The sequence below is a fragment of the Thunnus albacares genome, chromosome 3, assembly GCF_914725855.1.
Source record: "Thunnus albacares chromosome 3, fThuAlb1.1, whole genome shotgun sequence".
Classification (NCBI taxonomy): domain Eukaryota; kingdom Metazoa; phylum Chordata; class Actinopteri; order Scombriformes; family Scombridae; genus Thunnus; species Thunnus albacares.
In genome coordinates, this window is record NC_058108.1 from 35,366,479 (window position 1) to 35,386,672 (window position 20,194).

Here is a 20,194-nt window from a genome sequence, read left to right on the forward strand (position 1 = left end):
TGTGAACCCGTCCTTTAAGTTTTAGAGATATCCCGTCATGTCGTCACTAAAGTAATTAGGATTCATCCTTTAAGTGTCATGAATGTCAGTCAGTTTTCATGGCAGTCCATGCAATAGTAGATGCCATTCCTTGAGCCACACTGCTATACAGTTAGTAGCTTTAAGTATCACCATTATCATGTGCATAATGGAATTATTCGCTGCGTATTTTTAATGTTTACAGCTCTTTCAGTACTAATGTATGTAAAGGTCGGTCGAAACAGAGCCAGAGAGGTCAGAGCTGAAATCACATTTAGTAAAAACAATGACATTTTACTTCACAAAAATGAAACAATATGAGCAAAAGACACACAAGCCTGGAGATAACTTTTGATCTTTAAACACTGACTGTTTCTGTACAGAACCCAAGATAAGATGAACAGATTTCCATAGATTTTCTTTATTGAATTTTCACATTTGTACGATAATTTTGATATGCTTTGTGTACATTGTCTTTAACATCTCAACTTTAATATTGCTGCTGTTGCCGGGCATTTATCTTGTGTATTTGTATCTGTATATACAGTATATGTGTGTAATTAAATGAGCAATAAAGTGAGTTACATGCTCACATGAAACAGATTTATCAGGGTCGACTTATGAGTGAGGACTGAGTCATGTCCTTTTTTTCTGTTGTTTGTTAATATTGTTTCAGTTATTACAAGTTTTTTTTCACAAGGAAAATAAAAAATTGATTCTATTTTTGAGTCTTTTTTTTTAAAATATTTTTTTCCTAATTTAAAACACCTGTAGTTGCATTTGTATGAAATTTAGCAGACACATATAATGCGAGATGTGCTTTTAGATATTTCTTTTATATTACGCCTTCACTTCTACATAACAATTATATTTTCTTCTTTCTTTTGCACACACACAAAGAATATCTGTGTAATTAGTGAATTTACAAAAAAAGAAAAAAACCTTCAAAAATGTGAAAACATGCTATGTCCACTCTTACAAATGGATGTAGGGATGCAGGATGCAAAGACTGAATGTAATATACAACACTGACCCCTGCTGGACAAACCTGATAGCAACAGCAACCAGCAAAGGAAACTCAATCAACGAATTGATGAATTTCACCTGCTCAGACAGGAAAAGGAAACAGGAGTTTGAACTGAAGCTGTGAGGGTCAAGTAGACTGCATTTTTTTCAAAGATTTAAATAGTTTAATAGACAAACATTTGATTGAAAAATGCCACAAACGAACAGCTTTACCTTAAAAAGTGTGCTGCTCATATTCCTGCTCATATTTGGTATATTTTGGAAACACTGTAACGCACAGGTAAGCTGCCATCCTCCCTGAACAATCTGCTTGTTTTGTGTTAATATTTTAAAAATGGTTTAACATATTTCTGTCTGTTGCTTTCTTGTGTCTGTAGGTGAACGGAGAGGAAGTCAACAAGTCTCCAGGTCAGTCTAACAGCTTTACTGTCCACCTTTGTGCGTTTGAAAATAAACAGTCAGCCTCAGGATTATGGTATTTATGGATTATTAATTGAAAAAAACAGGAATCTTTAGTGACAGCATTGATAATAATAGATTATATTTTCAGTTTAAGTCTGGATAAACTCCTCTCATAATTAGTAGTGATATTAAGTTTAGGGCAGTTTAATCTAATTTAATGAGAAAAATGTTCATCAGATGTAAAAAAGTTTTAGTTTTTGTGCACATTACAGGTAAATTTGGCTGTGAAATCACAACATTCGGTGTATTTTAAAGAACTTTGTTGTGTCACTACTGAAAGTTTCATCTGTTTCCTTGATACCAAGTAAAGTTGTACATTGACTTTCATGTTAAGTTAAAAGACACTGGTTTAAATTAATAAGTAATGCATTAAGTTCTCCTTTTATTGCATTAGGTTAGATTGTTTATATTATACTGTTTTACAATGTAAAATCACCGTGGTGGACTCATTTCAGTTTAAGTGGCTTTATTCTCCTCACCTTAAAGCAAGTCAAGCACATTGTTCAATCTGTTAAGGTTAAATCATTTTTCTATTGTTTATGTGTAATTTTCTTGCTTTTAATCATGTGCATAACTAAACTAGATCTCACATTTCCTGTCTGTACTCGATGCTTTCTCACTTTTTTGTACCATTTGTCTTGTGAAACTCCTTGGTTCATAGTGAATATGTGCTTTTTAGAGGATACACTAAATCTGATCTTTTTCTTCTTGTCAACAAATACAATGAAGCAACCAAACCCAACAATGAACTGATCCTATTAACAAGTATTGTGTGTTTGTGTCCAAAGCCTGCTTCCAGAAACACCAAATATGGATTCATCCACCACTGAAAATATCAGGGCAAAGGTTATAAATGAACCTAAAAACTGAAGATGCTTTGTAAAATGGTTGATGTATATAATAATAAACACCACTTATATGTAAAATACCTGGTATGTTTCTCTAAAGTTTGGCCTTATTCTTCCTCAGATGAACATGGAGCGGACGGCGGTGCTTTCTTCGCCCTGCGGAGCTGCCACCAGCGGCTGAACGGCGACAACGGCGAGTTTTTCTCCCCGGACTACCTCTGCTCCAATCCGCCTCTGTGGTGCAACTGGACTGTCCAGGTGGATCCTGGGAAGCGGATCCATCTCCACCTGGAGGACTTGACCCCCGATGAGGCCTGCCACCTCAAACAGGACCAGATCCACGTGGATGAACCTGTCAGCCATGTGGGGAGTCACAAGGTCCTGCAGAAGTGCTGGCAAGAGGCCAAATACACCTCGTCCTCCAACACTCTGTATGTAGTGCTGCTGATTGGTGGTTGGCCCAGCCTACCTTATAGGGGCTTTTATGGTCGCTACCAGGCGTTTGGACCGCCGGTGGTTTACAACCCACAGGAAGGCTTCACAGAGAAAGACAAGGCGTCAGAAACTTCTCATGAACTATTAGACTTCAGTGAGTTTGGACCAGTGACGGCTGGTGAACAGATGGAGTCAGGTTTGCTGGAGCATCTGTCACCAGTAAATTCTGATCTAATGTATGATTATTATGATCAACCTGCCACCATGACGGCTGGGCTGCTGGGAGACACAGACACTGAGGTGGGTAGACACTGGAGTGCTTTACTCTTCCAACTAAGCTTAGCTCACCGTCATAAAAGAGACAGCTGTTTAGTTATGCTTCCTAGCAGTGCTGAGCAGGTAAAATGTCAGAAAAGCAGGCTTGTGACCCTTGAGTCCCTCCAAACCAATTGAAAACTGAAACTATACACTCACTGAGCACTTTATTAGGAACACCTCTGTAATCGAATGCAATCCAATACAACAGCTCTGCCATAAATTCCATTTTTGTGTTCCTTATATTCTGTCCACCCCATTAACATACATGAAGGGGCAAAATACGAGGACCACTTCTCAGTATAATGCACTTCAGTACACCACCATCCTCGACGACCTCAATAATAAACATGAAGTAGAATAATCACCTTTCTGACAATGGCAGCAAAAACTGAAAGTGTATAAGCTTTGTAAAATAAGACTTTATGGCAGAGCTGTTGTACTGGATTGCATTAGATTGCACAGGTGTACCTAATAAAGTGCTTGGGGAGTATTTTTGCGCTTTCTAATAACAAATTTTTGCATTATTGAGTTTGTTTAATTCAATTTGATGGAATTACTACTGAGATTGTACAACATGTACATCATCAATAATAAATGACATCATGCAGTGTGATTCTGGCTTTTTGTTCTTCTGCTTGTGAATAACAAACTATTTTGAAATTCCTCCATCCTTCATCTTCACTCAGGTGGGGGAAAACTACCATCTAGCCTCAAAGAACTACAGCCATGTCTACCCGTTCACAGCGATGCCCACAGTGCCAGGATCCACACAGGGGACCTCCCGATCAGGAAGAGGTGCTGCCCAAACCCCTTCAGACCAGTCTGACCCAGCCGTCCATCCTGCGTCTCCACAGGAGCAACATGACAGTCCGAGCCTTCACCCCAACCCCTCCCCTCACACCCCAACAGCAATAGGAAGGAATGCAGAGGTAGCTTCAACCCTTCCACAAGAAGAAGCTGCTGTTCCAGGCAACACAAGTCTGCAGAGCCGGTCAGAGGAGGAGAAGTCTGCTGAGGGCTCTGGACGAGCTGCAGAGGGTGAAAACAGGACGGAGGTCAGCCAGGCCTCAGACCAGCATCCCTCAGCCTCTGAAGCACCAGAGCCAGAGGAGACCGAGCAGATTCATCCTCACCCCAACATGGTGGAGCCGCTGTCAGACCACAGAGGGAACTGTGAGTACATTTAGCTTTGTCTTTATAGTATGTACAGACACACCATCACCCAGGTGGTCATTGTTCTCGGAATAAGCTTAACCTTTCCAAATTTTGTTTCAGTGTGTTTTCTTAATGTTGATTTGATTACTCTGAGAAGCATTACATTAAAGGAAAATTCTGGTATTTTGGGGCTATGGGTCATGCTAACTTTGTACTCGACTTCTGCTGTGTGCAGCACTCAGTGTTCCCAGTAAGCTAGCGTTAGCTTGGGTCTGAGGTAGCAGGGCGTGTTTCCAGAGCATGAAAGCCAACACCCCACACTCCTTGTTTGGAAGGTCCTGGCTCCAAATGAGATGAACTCTGGGCTTCAAACTGGCTCCAATGCAAACTAACCGGTGACATCACACCTCATTACATCCATCTTTATACACAGGATAGGCCTCAGAGACAATCATTTTAAATTATTTATATAAAACTGAAATTAATTTCGCTCTGCATGCCCTGATATACTGTATTTTGCCATGAATCCGTGTTTCCTGAACACGGAGCCAGGACCTTCGAAACAAGGAGTGCAGGTTGTTGCCTTTCACGGTCTGGAACCTCGCTAGCTTGGACCCAAGCTAACGCTAGCTTATTGGGAACACTGAGAACTGCACACTTGGGCTAACTTTAGCTATTTTAGCTAAATTGTGCTAAGGACAGGTATTGTAATCAAGTAACATTAAACTTATTGAAGTATTATGACAATAGTCTGACTCAGTGTGAGTCCCGGAGCCAGGGAGAGCCAACTGTCAATCACAGCTGTCAATCAACGCCAACATGGCAGACATCAAAGCTACTATAAATCTTCAAATCTTATGAACAGAGCGTTTTTTTCCAAAATGACCACCGGCACACTTATTAGAGGGCCTGAATTTAGAGATTGAGAGTATTTCTCAAGAGATTTTTGGTCAGTTGGAGCATCTAGCGGCCGTCAGTGACACGTCAAGGTACTTCTGCACTGGCTTCAGATTCAACATGTGGTAGATGCAGCTTTCTCTAAGCCTGATTGAAAGTACAAAGAGAATAGTCCTCTGAATTAGCTAACTGCATAGGGATCTACTACTTTGGTTAGCAGACAACAGCCAAACTATCTGCCAATGTTGGTAGTTGTGGTTTTGACAGTTTGCGGTTGCTGGGGGAGTTACGTAGTGTAACTGTTTCTCTACGAACAACATCGTCCCACAACTTCTGTGCAGCATCGCTGGTAAGTGAGCAGAGGTTTTGGTTTTAGTCTCAATGGTAGCATGTAACCCCTTAAAACTATCATTGTTTTTACATCTCAGTTTGTGTATAAATTAAACAAATATGATACAATTTGTTATTTAATGAGCTTTTAAGGTGTAATTAAGTTTATTTTAGAACTTTCCCCTCCCTGCTTCCAGTCTTTATGCTAAGCTAGGCTAACCACATCCTGACTCCAGCTCCATAAGTATACTTAACACACAGACAAGACTGATATCAATCTTCTCAGCTCACTCTTGTAAAAAAAAAACAAAAAAAAAACAGGGGGTATCTTCCAAATGTTGTGCTGTTTCTTTATGTTGATTCAGGGCAGTGACACACATAACTTCTGGAAGTTAATTATCAGCAGTGTTTTGAACTGATTTGTCCCAGATAATTGTTTCTGTGGGAGATGACCTCAAACTTCGCACCAATTAACACACACTTATCATTTACTGTCTTTTAAATTGTTTGACTTTTGTGTTTCTCTGATGCAGTGAACATTAGAAATCACTCTGAAATCCCACTTCTTCCCGGTGGTGAGTATTGGACTACACAGGAATGATAACACTACAAACATGTGTGTTACTTTTCAACACATCACATCACGTATTGTATACATATTCTATACCAAACTAGACACACATTTGTTTTCTAATATTGGTATCAAATCTAATTTTATTTATTTTATGTTTTACTTAACGAAAAGTCAGATGAATTTAAGTGCGCGGTGTCAACTACCAGCAGATTTATTATAAAGATGTTGGGTGCTGCACATAGACTGCATAAAAATATGGACGTAGTTACCGTGACGTCACTCGTTGGTTTCTGAAGAGCGGTTTTGAAGCTCAAAGTGAGCCGCTCTGGCCGTCGCCATCTTGGCAGTGCCTGACGCCGCCTAACTCCCAGCCAATCAAAAATGGGCAAAGTGGCGGGGCCGAATGGCTGAAACAAGCCACCTAGTGGCTGGCGGACCTGTCACTCAAAGCAGCCATGTCCGTCATTATGCAGAACTTTACGGCTTAATAAAACTTAAACGGGTGAGTTATAAAAAAATACACCCCCCGTACAGTTGTCATGAAAGAGGAAATTAGCTACAGAGACCAAAACCGTTGTTTGTACCAGGCTGTAAACATGTTTATTTCTGCTGTAAAGTTGGGCATTTTAACATGGGGGTCTATGGGGATTCACTCGCTTTTGAAGCCTCAAGTGGCCATTCAAGGAACTGCAGTTTTTGACACTTCCTCATTGGCTTCATTTTGCAGCCCCAGAGGTTGCTGCTTGGTGCTGCAGCTTGCTTTTACATTATTGTACTGTTGACACTTTGTTTTGGTACTTTGACATCACAGTCATGATTCTGGTCCCTGACAGATCACCTGTTTGAAGCGGCTGTTGAGGTGAATTTCAGTGCGGATTTGGAGGAGTCCTGGGACGACCTGGCCAAGTCACTGCTGATGTCAGTAAAGGCTTTGGTATGTTGACAAAAAGCAAAGACGTTAAAGGTGTAGCATGTAGAGTTTTTGGTGAGATTATTAGAAAGAAACAAGATCATTACAGAGCGCACTGACAGCTTCTGCACAATATATAAAATACTGTATCTGAAGATGTTGTGAAGGTCAACAAACCATTTCTTGTGTTTCTGCAGATCAGTAAGCAGCTGGAAGCTCTGCATACACCGCTGTCCATTTCTCCTAAAAGAATAAAAAGGTTGGTACACAACAGCCTCACAAAATCTCTGTGTTTGAATAAACTTGAAATTGATAAGAAGCACAGAGTGATTAAACTGTGGAGGAGGAAGTAATTAAAGTCCACTGAAACAAATGAAAGTCAGGTTGAACAACTCGTCTTCCATACTGTTTCTTTCCCTGAATGTTTTCACCTTCACTGGATAAATCTTAAGTCCCTTAATTGCATCCATGTTTCCTTCACTTACGTTTTTCTTTGCGTCTTAGTTCCCTTCACTGAAGACGTGTGAGGACAAATACAAGAAGAAAAGAATTGGAAAAACATGTTTTTAGTAAAATGAGGCATCTTTTTCACTCAAAAAGTCTCTTAAAAAGTCAGTTCAAGCATAAATGTTTAGGTAAAAAGTGGAATTCATCAAAATGGTCAATATATCACAGCGTCATCAGCAGGTGGAGTTTAACAGGAAGTGAACATCTGCAAAAACAACTAACAAGGTGTTTGGCAACGCAAGACTCAACTATCACAAGAAGAAATTATGATTAAAATGAGAAGTTGAATGTAAATATCAAATAAACATACAAACCATAAAAAGTGAATAAGAATAACAAACAAAAAATGTTCAACTCTAATAATAGTAAGAAGGACAAACATCAAATAAAGCATAATAAATGAGTTTGTGGGTAAAAGGAATCTATGAGTCCAGCTGTTTTATGGATTTATTATTTTTAAGAGGTGAGTAAGGAATCTGTTTCTACTAAGAAATGAATTTTGCAGCTAGAACACAGAAAGTTTTTGACGCTGTGTGTCAGTCGTCACAGAGATGGATCTGTTGAGCTCAGCAGCTGTTAGTTAACTGATATTTCTGGTGGTCGTGTGTGCAGGTTGAGTGCAGGAGTGCTGTACATCCTCTGGCTGCAGATCAGTCAGGGGCCCGGCGGTCCGCGGGTCCACCGGGCCGTCCACTCCACGATACAGAGCCTCATCGCCACCGGCTTCGGCCTCAGAGGAAACCACGAGAAGGCCGTCGTGATATCGGTGTCGACTGCAGGTACAGCAGCGAACAAACACTCAGAAACAGAGTAGAAACGTTACTGCAACATGGAGGATTTTTATTTATGACTCACGCTGCCCGCAGACAGTAAGATGTGTTTACACCTCGCAGCTTGAAAATGTGAATGTAAATGAAATTTGACCAAATCGTAAGAACATATTTTCTTCATTGGAGTGAGAACTGGTCACTGGTACGTTAATCACACGAAGAGGAATCAATAATGAGGACACTGTAAGATGTAAATGATGAACACTAGACTAGAGTTGTAATGAGTAGTCGATTAATCGATTAGTTGATTGACAGAAAATTAATCGTCAGCTATTTTGCTAATTGATTTATTGTTTTGAGTCATACTTTTTTATGAATAAATGCTAAATTTCTCTGGTTCCAGCTTCCTAATGTGATTATTTTTCTGGTTTCTTTATAATTGTAAACATATTATCTTTGATAAATGTGATCATCATTATCAACATTTTTCACTGTTCTGACATTTTAGACCAAACGACTAATTGATTAATCAAGAAAATAACTAAAAGATTAATCAATAATGAAAATAAATGCCAGGTGCAGCTTTACATCAGACATAAACTACTGTTTGTGTCAGTAGCCTGAACACGCTGTTTATCACTACTGACTGTTAGAGTCTACATGTTATGATTATTAGTTATTATTATTATTATTATTATTATTATTATTATGAAATGGTTTTTTTTGAGAGTTTTAACTAAACTTACATCTTTATAATTAATGTCCAAAGCATCAAGGTCAAAATAAACTGGGAAGAAATTTATTCTGCGCCTCACAGTTCAGGACTTGTGAGGGGAAAATGTAAAGTGCTTTACAAACGGTCATAATGTGGTGCTGTCAGCGTGAAAAATTCATCAGTTTTTCCTCATTGCACAGCAAAGTTTCCAATGTCATTAAAATCTGCTGAGTAGTTTTTGAGATATTCTGGTATCTAACAGGGACAAAACCTCCTTGGTGAAGGTTAAAACATGATGTCTGTAAAGGTCAAAAACATCAAATTGTAATAATCTGTGTTATCAGCTCTCTCTCCCTGTATGTGTGTGTGTGTTTCAGATGTGAATGAGTGTGGGACTCAGGTGGTTCTGTGTGACGTTAACGCAGACTGTGTGAACCGGTTCGGTTCATACTCGTGCCACTGCAAACCGGGCTTCCAGGACGAGTCCCGCCTGGGTTCGGGGGGAACCGTCTGCGTGGACGTTAAGACGACAGGTACACGTGTGTCACCCTGACAGAGAAAATACAGCTGAAGTTTACAGTTGGGTTGCAGCTACGCGAGTGAAATGCAAGCTCATACACCAGCTGTGTGGACACTGATAGTTTATTGATTTAAAACAGGAGTATAACTGTTAGATGAGTCCTGCTTGAAATGGAAAAGCTGAACATTTAAAATGCCTTTTTATATACAACCACTGGGGGACGCCAAAGTCAAGAATTTTAAAGTCCTACACATAGTGGGTTTAAAGTACAGTGGACGATGGCAGTGCTGAACTGTATAAAATATGGTATTGATGATGTCACCCATTGGTTTCTGACATTTGAAGCCTACAGATGTTCTCAGCCAAGTAGACCAGAAAACAAAAATCTGAAACCTTGCAGAATAAAAAGCCTCTGACTTCCTGTTGTTTGCCTGCAGGTTGCAGCTCAGGCCTGTCTGCTGAGACTAAAGGCGTCTACGTGCTTTTCTTCCTGCTCAGCTCCCTCATCCTGATGCTGCTGGTGGCGGCCGGCATGTTGTACCGCCGTCACCACCGGGGGGCGTTCTCGGTTCGCTGTCACAGCTGCAGCAGCATCATCTCTCCTCCTGACCCCAACGACAACAACAACAACAACCACCACCACTATCGTGATGACAGCTACTCCAGCCCCGCTGACTCTGACCTGCCCCCGCCGCCCCCGCCTGCCCGGGGCCCCAGGGAGGGTTGGCCCCAGGTGAAGGAGCGCTGCCCGGCCGTGGATCTGCCGCTGCTGCGCTTCAGCCCGCTACTGCCACCGGACGGCTACATGGAGCCACAGGAGGGAGGGAAGATGTGACGAGACGGCGGACTGAGAACCACGACGCTCCGCAGCATCTTAACTCTTCACTCATTGTATTTTTGTTTCTCCTTGTGTCAGAATGTCTGATACTGTCGTCCACTGTTGTAATCTGTTGAATTAAAGTCACAATGAAACAGCACTGCCTTGACGTCTCACATTGTTTTCCCTCGTTGCTATACCAGAGAGTCCAGTATACTCCATCATAACTGCTTGTCAGATGGTCGGATTGCTTCAAAATCCACCACTCACACCATTCTAACGTCATTTCTGTCACTTTTCAAAACAAGCCAACTGACAACACGTGCTGTTATTCCCGTATCAAAACAATATCACGTTTTCCTCGTCCCCCTCCCTTCTCTAAAGTGGTCGGCTGTTCATTCGCCCTCAAGTGTGACTGTTTGCAACTGTAAACACATTTGATTTCCGACGCGGTCAGACAACGTCTCATATAAACCAGTTCTGGGGCTCATTTAACAAAAGAGATTTGCAAGCACATACAAACTTTACATACAGGTTGCAAATGGTGCCGGCGCCCCAATTCACAAATGACTGTGTCCTCTTGCATGTTCATGCATGGGTCACAAATATGGTGTTTCATTTGCAAGGTAGTGAGTAGCAAACATTGTGTAAATTGGCAACCTATAATCTAAAAACACTTTGTCTTTATCTGTAATCTTGGAGTTTAGGGACGTAACAGGAATCCCAGAAACCACAATAATGATCTCATCCACACATTTATCCACAGCACTGCATCACCTTTGTTTTTGACAAAACACAGCAGATCTAGAAAAGCAAATTTCATCCTCAATAGCATAAACTGTCAACTTTTGACCTCTTCCTATTTTTGTGCTGCAGATCAGTCCTACATCGCCTGCTGTCCAATGGAAAGGGTTCATTCTCTGGGAGTGTGAATGTGTTTAACCATATAACTTCCTGTATAATTAAAAGAGAGGAGCAGAACAACATAGTCTTCTTCTTGCCAAAAAACAAGCTGACAAAGCCGTCTGATATCTGGCATATATTACGATTCTTTTGTGTTTGATTTCTCGGCGCTAACTAGCTTACGGCTCTAAAATCGGACATGTTTTCTGTCGGCAGCAGGTCATTAAATATGTTTCCGTGCAAACTTGTATCCCAGGTAAACAAGTTCTTGAATAATTTTTGTGCATGTATAAATAAATTCCAGGCTTCAGAAAGCTGGAGAAGCTTAATGTTGCTATTGAAAAACATGAATATGCTTTGTCTCCTGCAAGGTTTTGGAATCAGTGTTTTACTTCTGTTGTGTGGACCCGTTTCAAACATTACATCGATAACGCACGGCTCCTTTTTGATGATTGACTAAACTGGGACACTAATGTGCACATAAACTTATTTAACATTTGGAAAATGAATGGGAAGAAATATGTTTGTAAGTCGTTGAGTCACAACAGTTCTGTGCACATCCGCAAACCTCAGTGGGTCAAGTGCTGGATACCTGCACACTAAATCAAACCTCTTTTAATTTTATTAGCGGCGTTTCAGCTGATTACAGATCTTCGTCAGATTAATACCCACATGAGGGAAACATAGCGAACTGGCTAGTGACGACATAATCATCTAATCACATTCATATACAGTATGTCATGATATCCTTATCACAAGGGAAATAAAAACATGCATCAATTATGTCAGTGGTCATTTTGCTATATATACTGGATGCCTCATTTCCCTCCTGTTGGGTATTTTCCTGAAGTTTGTTTAAATGTTGCAAATAAAATTAAAGGGAGATTAGATTTAGTGTGTGTGTATTTCCATAAAGTGACTTGTGCACATTTAATTCCAGGAATTTGCCTGATTATCCAGAGTAACTATCTTGCTCAAGGACACTCCAGCAGGACATGCGGCCTGTTGGGGGACCTGTGACCTCCCAGTTTCAAACTGGCCACCCTGCATCACTGTGTGCAGGGAGTGAAGTGTAGTCTGCGCTGGCCCACCCAGTCCAAACCACTTTAATAGGCTTACAGCAGCTAATCCAAGGCGGTGTGCTGTCACATGGGGAGTCTGCTGACCTTACTCTGCTTTATTACAGGGTGCTTGTTCCCTCAGCCCTTCTCAGCTCAAAGAAGAAGAGAAAACAGACCTCTGATGTACATTCATGGATGTTTTATAAAACTCTGACACCCAACCACTCATTACCAGATAACTAGTGGGCAAATGTGCTGCAACATTTTCTTATTAAAGAATTAAAACTCAACCAATCAACATTTCTTTTTACATTAACCTGGAATCAAATTAAGGTAAATTGTGTTGCTACGGAGCAACATTATCATTCATTTGCAGTCGTGTTTCTGTCCAGCTGGTGAATGTAAGTCCAATATTCACTCTCCTTTAGCTCTGTTTTTACTCTCTACCAACTCCTGAGGGAAATATCTGGCTCTTTAGCTGCTAAATGCTCCACTTTGTTCACCAGCTAGTCTACAGCTAACTGTGTCTGTTTGGTCGTTTGGTGCTGAGCAGGTAGTGTACAGCGACATTTTAGAGCTTTATCTCTGAAAACATCTGCCTGCTGCGGCCCTAAAAGTTGCAGCCTGACAGATAAACAATGAGCTGAAACTTGCTATGAAGATCCATAAAGCCAAGAGGAGCTGCAGAGTCGCTGATAATTCTCTGTAGGTTCATCACTATGAGCCACAACCAACACACTGACAGCTCATAGTGTTGTTAGACAAAATATTGCTTATAGCAGCTTTAAGTAAAATTTTAGAGCAGACCAGAGTATCTGCACTTAGTAGTATGGCTACTTTTCCATTATAACCATGAACAAAAGCCTGTTTGTGTGTGTTAAGAAGGTCACATCTCTCCTCTGGACCAGATGTGTTCTCAGCATCTGCCCCCCTGGTTCCTGGTGATGACCCCCGTTGAAAGAAGCTGCCACTCCGCCCCGAGCTGATCTTCGTCTGAATGCTCCTCACGTCCAGCAGGTAGATTCGCCAAGGACAGCATCACTGGGCGGCCGTCCGCAGGGTGAAGAGGGGGCGGTGATGGTGGGGACGGGGATCCACCCTCCACGCTCAGCTTCGTTCCTCTGCTGCCAGCCAGAGGTCGAGGAGGGCGCTCCTCTCCCGTGGTTTCTCCATCCAACGAGCCGCGCCGAGCTTCACCTGCTAGGCAGCATCCTCCACCCATAATCCCCTGCTCCCCCCCCCCCCCCCCACAGCTTTTGTTACTGTAGTCACTGTATCTGTGAAAGTGGTTTTCTAGCGCAACAGTAATAAATTGTAAGTTTTATTAATAATAAACAACAAGCATGAATATAAATCAAGAGCAATTTAGGGCTGCAGCCAACAATTATTTTCATTATCCATTAATATGTCAATTATTTTCTGGATTAATTGATCAAATTGTGAAAAATGTTGATCACTGTTCCCCAAAGCCCAAGATGCAACCTGAAATGTCTTCTTTTGTTCTGACCAACAAACCCAAAAACAATCAGTTTACTGTCATAGAAGACCAATGAAACCAGAAAATATTCACATTTGAGAAGCTGGAATCAGAGAATTTGGGCATTTTTCTTTAAAAAAAGACTCAAAACGACTATCAAAATAGTTGGAGATTAATTTTCTGTTGATCAACTAATCGTTGCAGCTCTAGAGCAATAAGATTGAATAAAATAAAGAGCCTTTTATTTAATTATGTCACCTGACAGCTTATATCAGAGTGCTTCAATTTACATTCTCTGTCTTTGTGTATTTGTTACTTTGCTAGTTTCTGAGGTACTGAAATTCTCTGGTAATCTTAGTTTTCTTCCATTCATGCTAAAAAGGTATTTGAATAAAATTTGAAAATATACACACACTTGTCTGATTGACATTTGATAAGAATATTTCTGACAGGTTTCTTCTCCCTGTATCATGAAGTCCAACTGAAAATCATCCCTCTTTGCAGTCAAAATAACGTCAATATGTTTTTAGATGTATAGTTAATAGTTTTGTATCATTAGAATGAAGGAAAAAGGTCTTTGGGGAAATATTAGAAAAGCTCCTTTTATCGTGTCGGTGTCTGTGATTGATTGACAGCAGCTTCCTAAGAAGGAAAATGTAACCTGATAGAGACATCATCGGTCTTATAGCGTCTAATAATGACACGGATGCGTTTACATTGGAGTTAGTTGAAAGCCCGGTGTGTCTCATACACACGCTAAATGATGCCTAGTGCGTTGGTTTGACGCCCTGTGAATGAGAACGGGCTAATTTTGCCACTAGATCACAAGGTAAACAACTTTTAAATGGTCTGTTGTGTTTATAGACTATAAATTTTGAACTCAAACAGGTCATTACAGTTCAAATTTTTAATTTTTCCTCACATTCGAATTTAAGTTTCAAACTTTGAATAAAAAGTGACAGCCCTATTAGGAATGGATATAAAACTACCGGCTGGTAATGATGATTTGCAGCAGATATTATTGGTCCCCAGAGAATGAATTCTAATGATTTTGGTAACTTGCATCATCAGCAGGTCAAAATTTGTAATTCTGTTAAGCACACTCTCTTAGTCAGGCTTTCAAAATTGCAAAAGAATCTTTGTTCTGTCCAATATTTGCATATTGTGTGATGTAATGAACATTGCAGCCTCTTGGGAGTCGCTACTGAGGATTTAAACCTTTACTGTTCTGATATTTCAAACCGGCAAACAACCCAAAAGCTTGTACTGTAAGTCAGCGTGTCTCTCAGATCCCTCTGATGACGTATTTCTCCTGTTGTTTCCGACCAAGGCGGCAGCAGTGTGTCGCTCTCTGTGTGCATTCTGAGGCCACCGGGCTGTGTGTGTGTGTGTTTTGTGGACCACAGCGGCAGGAAGGCAGCGATCTGCTCCGTTAGAGCCACATGGTCGTCACACAGACCGAAGCACCTGACTCTCTCACAGTGTCACAGCCAAATGAGCCGCTGCTGACGCTGCGGCGGCAGAGTGGGTGGCCTGCAGAGCAACCAGGTTTACATGTTAGCTACTGTCATCAAGAACAACTGAGTAACTGCTCAGGAGGTGATTCACACACTGCCTGTCTGAGATGTTACTCCAACATAATGTACACAAGAACAAAAGACGTTAAGCTCATGGTTGTATTTTGTACTTTGTCAGTTCGGTCATTTGTTTTGTTTTGTCTTTGTAATTTAGTGTTACGCTTGTTTGTTGTTGCTATCTTTATCTTGACATTTGTCTTGTTAAGTGTTAAAAAGACAACCTTTTAACCTGATGTGGCACCAGATGAAAAGTTCAAAAGGTCACCGAAATCATAACGAATCACCCTGCAACAATCACAAACGTCAGCGTAAGTTCAAATTTCTGGCCAGCAGTTGTTGGACCAAAGCAGCCGTGTTTCCATTAGATTTGTAAGATAATTTTAAGCAAACTTTTGAAATGTCGCAAAAAGGAAAAGTTTCCATCAACTGGTTTGAAGCGAATAAACTAGGCTACGCAACACATAGTTTCATCAGTAGATGGCGGTATAGGTTTAAATAATCTGCCAGTAAACAGAGTAGAAGAAGTAGAGGTTGACAACCAGAAACAAAACAAATAGCTATATCGCCTTGACGAGAGAAAAATGGAGGGAGGTCTTCAGGAATTTGTTTCAGTTGGGCAAGTTGTCATTGTTCTTTCATGTTAGCTAGTATTGGCGATGCTTCACGCTATCTGAAGACGTCAGAAGACGCCGAGAGGGGAAACAGCTGATCAGTCATGTGAGTTAAACGTTCGCTACGTCATTATTATGCGATAAATGTGTTTCCATTACCCATTTAGTGCGTAAACTCTTTTCAAAATCCACCTCAAGTGAGCGTAAAACATTTTTTTTTGCGAAATTGAGGAAGTTTTTTCGAATTTTGGCGTTTCCATTAATGGAAACACGGCAAGTAACTGACAACAGCATCCATGAGCTTCCTGTTAGCAGAGGGGGAAATGATGAGATGAGGGAAGAAAAGCTCAGTTTTATTAGTGTTTATTCAGTTTAATGTGTAACGTAATAAATTTGTTATCTTTTCAACTGTCAGTCATGTGATGTAGACGACACAAAAACACACCTGTTGGTCAAAAGGAGGAACTTTTTGTGTACTGCTATGAACTGTAATGCAACTGTAGTCCTGTGGGAGGAAACGACTGTACTTTATACAGAACAGGACGTTTATAAGTTGGATAAAGTTAATTTGTTAATCAGAACATCAAATCTGCTGAACGTTTCTGCTGACTGTACTTCTGTGTCTTGATTCTAAGTCAAATCTATTTTATTGAGCGTTTTCAACATGTTCACTTCTAGTAAACTCCATCACCATGTACCGGCGGGTCATGGTATGTTGTCCATGTTTGTGTGTGACTGTGTGTGTGTGTCCATATTTGGCCTGTTCTGACAAAACCGCTAAGAAATGCTGACCTTGCATCTCCAATCAGGATGAGCTGGTCAGTAATCCCATCAATGTTTAATAACCTGATCCGAGTGTTATGGGCTTCATTATATCAGAGGAATCAGGCTCTGCTTTTTTCTTCTTGTGCCACACCGTGTTGGAATTGGCTCCCCGGCAATTTATTTTTCTATTAGCGGAGCCGTGTGAAGTGTGATTGGGCGGCGAGCCTCAGGTTGGTGGAGGGGGCTGGTCGGCCTGATAAGAGGACAGTCAGAGATCCTGCTCAGCGCAGCGACTCTCGGCTCTGATTGGATGAAGATATGAAGCAGAAGACTGACCGGCCTGCAGCCCAGACCAAACATAAGCAGCTGTTTACAGCCACCAAAGTTTGACCGCATCATTTTATTGGTTACATTTTAAGCATTTTAAGATAGATTCCCTGTTTTAGATGGTGGTAAAATAAAATTTGGGATAACAAATTGTTGCAGGTGTCATAAAATACATTTTGGGGGTTTTGGCCACAATGAAGCTAAAAAAAAGCTAAATCACCTTCTTAAACTTTTTAGTTAATTTATGTGTATTAAATTCATAAAAGAATTTATATAGTTGGTTTGTTGACTTAAATATCACAATACAACTATATACACTAATGTTACGAATAACAAACATTAAGTTCAAACAATATTCCATAAACAGCACAAACACGGTCACATTCAGACAAGTATGCAACATAACGAGGACTCTCTTGTCTAAGCCTATAAACAGTGAACTATCATTTGAGTTATGGTCAAATTTTACACAGATCTCATGAGTCTGAAGACATAAAAGTAAATGTTTTTCTTTCTGTATGCTGTTTTAACTATAAATGTATTGCAACAGTATTATAATAGGTTATTACTTGATTCACTCACCGATGATGATATTCAGTATGCTGCAGTGTCTTGCAGTTGTTTCATCAACACCAACTGACAGTTTCTTCCCACTGATCTTCTGCAGGACTTTGTTTGCAATGCTCGACCAGAAACAGATGTAGCTGTTTAATTTTTTCAAATGGAATATCTGACTCCACGCATACAGCCACTACATCTTCAACAAACTTGAGCCTTGCATCTGCCGCTGTGGTTGCACTTCTGAGAGTTTGTTGAAGTGATGAGCTCTTGCTAGCGGGCTGCCTCTCTCAGTTTTTGATGTGAGATGTTGATTGTAGGTGGTTATCGCATGTATTCTTACAGGTCCAGTCAATCGTATGTTGGCAAAACTTACAGAATAGTTGTTCATGGTAGTCGTTTGGATATTGCTCTGCTCTAAATTTAGCTGTTAGTGTCAAATTCTTCAGTTTTTTTTGGATGACAGTGATCCCAGATGGCCCCGTCGTCGCATCCACATTTTGGAAAACTCTGGAAAACAGTCCGCGTTTTACGGTTGATTCTGTTATCAAATTTCACGATTCCATCAATGTTTTCCTTAATGCAGAAATCACAGGGCCCTAAAGTATGCTGGTGTCTCATCCTTGATGTCTTCAGGCTTTAGTTCAGAGCGCAGGGACAGAAGATGTTTAGGAGGGTGTGATGGACAGACCCCCCCCCCCCCCCCCCCCCCCCAACAAATAGAGACACACATCCCATCACCCAGTCCCAGCAGCTGTGGATCAATATGTGGACATCTGTTCACTGTCTGTAAGCAGAAAAGAAAGCTTCCTTGGGCCTTTTTTCCTGTTTACAACAATGAAACAAGACTTGAAGGGTCAGTTCACCCAAATGACAAAGAAATATATTTACATACTTAGGTCCATTGGTATTGTTTTGGTTTTATTTGTCAAGCTTTTCAGATACTCAGAAACCCAATACAACAGAGGTGAGAGGATTCAGGTCTAAACAGGGAACCATACATAATGTTATGTCTGAATATAACTGAGGTTTGAACAATGTGACTGATTTACAGACCAACACTTTGGTGAATGACAAGGTATCTTTAAAGCTTTGCGTCCAATAGATCTAATGTCTTTATTCCTGCTCCCAGAAGATGCATCTGAATAATTTTTAATGACAGTGGATTCTTTCCTTTTTTGGCGCCACATTCAGAACAAATTTCAGACTTTAGCCCGACTGGATAGCCTCTAAGAAGTTAAATTAGTATGTTGTGCTCTCATGTTATGGGGTGTAACGAACATTGAAGCCTCATGGTGCCACAGCAGGGGCCCTTTACTTTTCTTATGGATAATCATCAGACCAAAAATGTTCACTTCTACACATGAAACATGAAAAGGTAAGAATCAGATTGCATATAAAATGGCTTACTCTCCGTAATTTCAAGTATGTACCTCTGCAGACTGGAGTATTCAAAAAGCAAACAGCAAGTACGTGGGCACCTCCAAGTGTACAAAAAAATATGAATTTATCTTTAAAAGTTTTTCAGCTTTGGAAACCTGTCTCGTAATCTAACCAGCGGATTATTGTGAAATTTACAGAGCACATTCTGGCTCCCCAGAGGATGAATGAACCACTCTGATTATTTCCTGCAGCGCCGTCACCAGGACAAATTGACCGATTTTGGTTTCTCTTCCAGTACATTGCAATGAACACTGCAGCCTCTAGGTGCCGCTAACGGAGCAGGAAGACTTACTTACTTGTGATCGAGGTTCAGCAGCATCATACTGTAGATAAACAGACTGTACAGTTAATCAAAGGTTGAATTATCAATCCAACACCATGCACGGTGTGTCCTGCAGAAATATATGTTAGATACGTTTCATCTGTAGCTTCAGAAAGTCTCTCAGCTTCAGCCTAAAACATCACAAACAATAATAAAAATTCATCTTCTTGGCTGATTTCATCATCAAAACAATACAAGAAGACAGAGCTCAAACTCAGCCATGATGCCGTGAACAGTAAGCTCATTTACCACAACAGTTGTTCTCTGTAGTAGTAGTCCTCCACTTCATCACATAAAGCATGTCACTGGGAGCAGCACTACCACTCAGACACGATGCCAAAAATTAAACCCAGAGGGTAACAAGAGAGCTGCTGTGAGCAGGATTATCCTACAGGGGGCAGTACGTAGCCTCTTCCTCTCACTCATCTCCCTCCTCAGGCTTTAATCATTCGTCAGGCATAATAAGAGAAGCATTTATAGTCATATCCCTGTAATAAAGGAGGTGTCTCTTTGTCCTTTTTTCATTCAACACATTGTCACAACCCAGAGCCTTAATCCTACAAACTGACGGACAGTTGCATCCAGGGAAAAGAGCCGCATGCCATTGTTTGAGTGAGTCAAATCTGTTAAACCCTAATTCTTTTGTGGGCATTTGCATACTCGGAAGTATTCCTTTACTGAAGGGCCAAATCCTCCTTGTGTGTGTGCGATGCGAGGCATTTTTAGTATCATTTGTGAAGTATCTACATGCGCTATTAGAGCCGCATAATACCTCCATATAATACGCCGGCATAATCTTGCAGATAAGAAGGGTTTTTCTAAAGTGTAGCATTACGTCGGGATGAAAC

At 40.7% G+C, this 20,194-nt stretch overlaps 1 protein-coding gene across 3 annotated transcripts; it reads left to right on the top strand.

The window, feature by feature from the left end:
- Positions 1-1,117: 1,117 nt before the first annotated feature.
- zgc:66455 (uncharacterized protein LOC393502 homolog) lies at positions 1,118-10,462 on the top strand. 3 transcript variants are annotated; one of them, XM_044341925.1, is made up of 10 exons: positions 1,118-1,324; positions 1,422-1,452; positions 2,476-3,089; positions 3,794-4,280; positions 6,023-6,064; positions 6,897-6,997; positions 7,171-7,232; positions 8,093-8,259; positions 9,343-9,498; positions 9,923-10,462. In XM_044341925.1, the coding sequence occupies exons 1-10, from the start codon at positions 1,235-1,237 to the stop codon at positions 10,318-10,320; spliced, it is 2,148 nt and encodes a 715-aa protein (XP_044197860.1). In that variant the 5' UTR covers positions 1,118-1,234; the 3' UTR covers positions 10,321-10,462. The 3 variants fall into 3 exon arrangements, with proteins under 3 accessions (XP_044197860.1, XP_044197880.1, XP_044197870.1); XM_044341945.1 differs by having other exon boundaries at positions 9,984-10,091; XM_044341935.1 differs by lacking the exon at positions 6,023-6,064.
- The last annotated feature ends 9,732 nt before the right edge of the window (positions 10,463-20,194 follow it).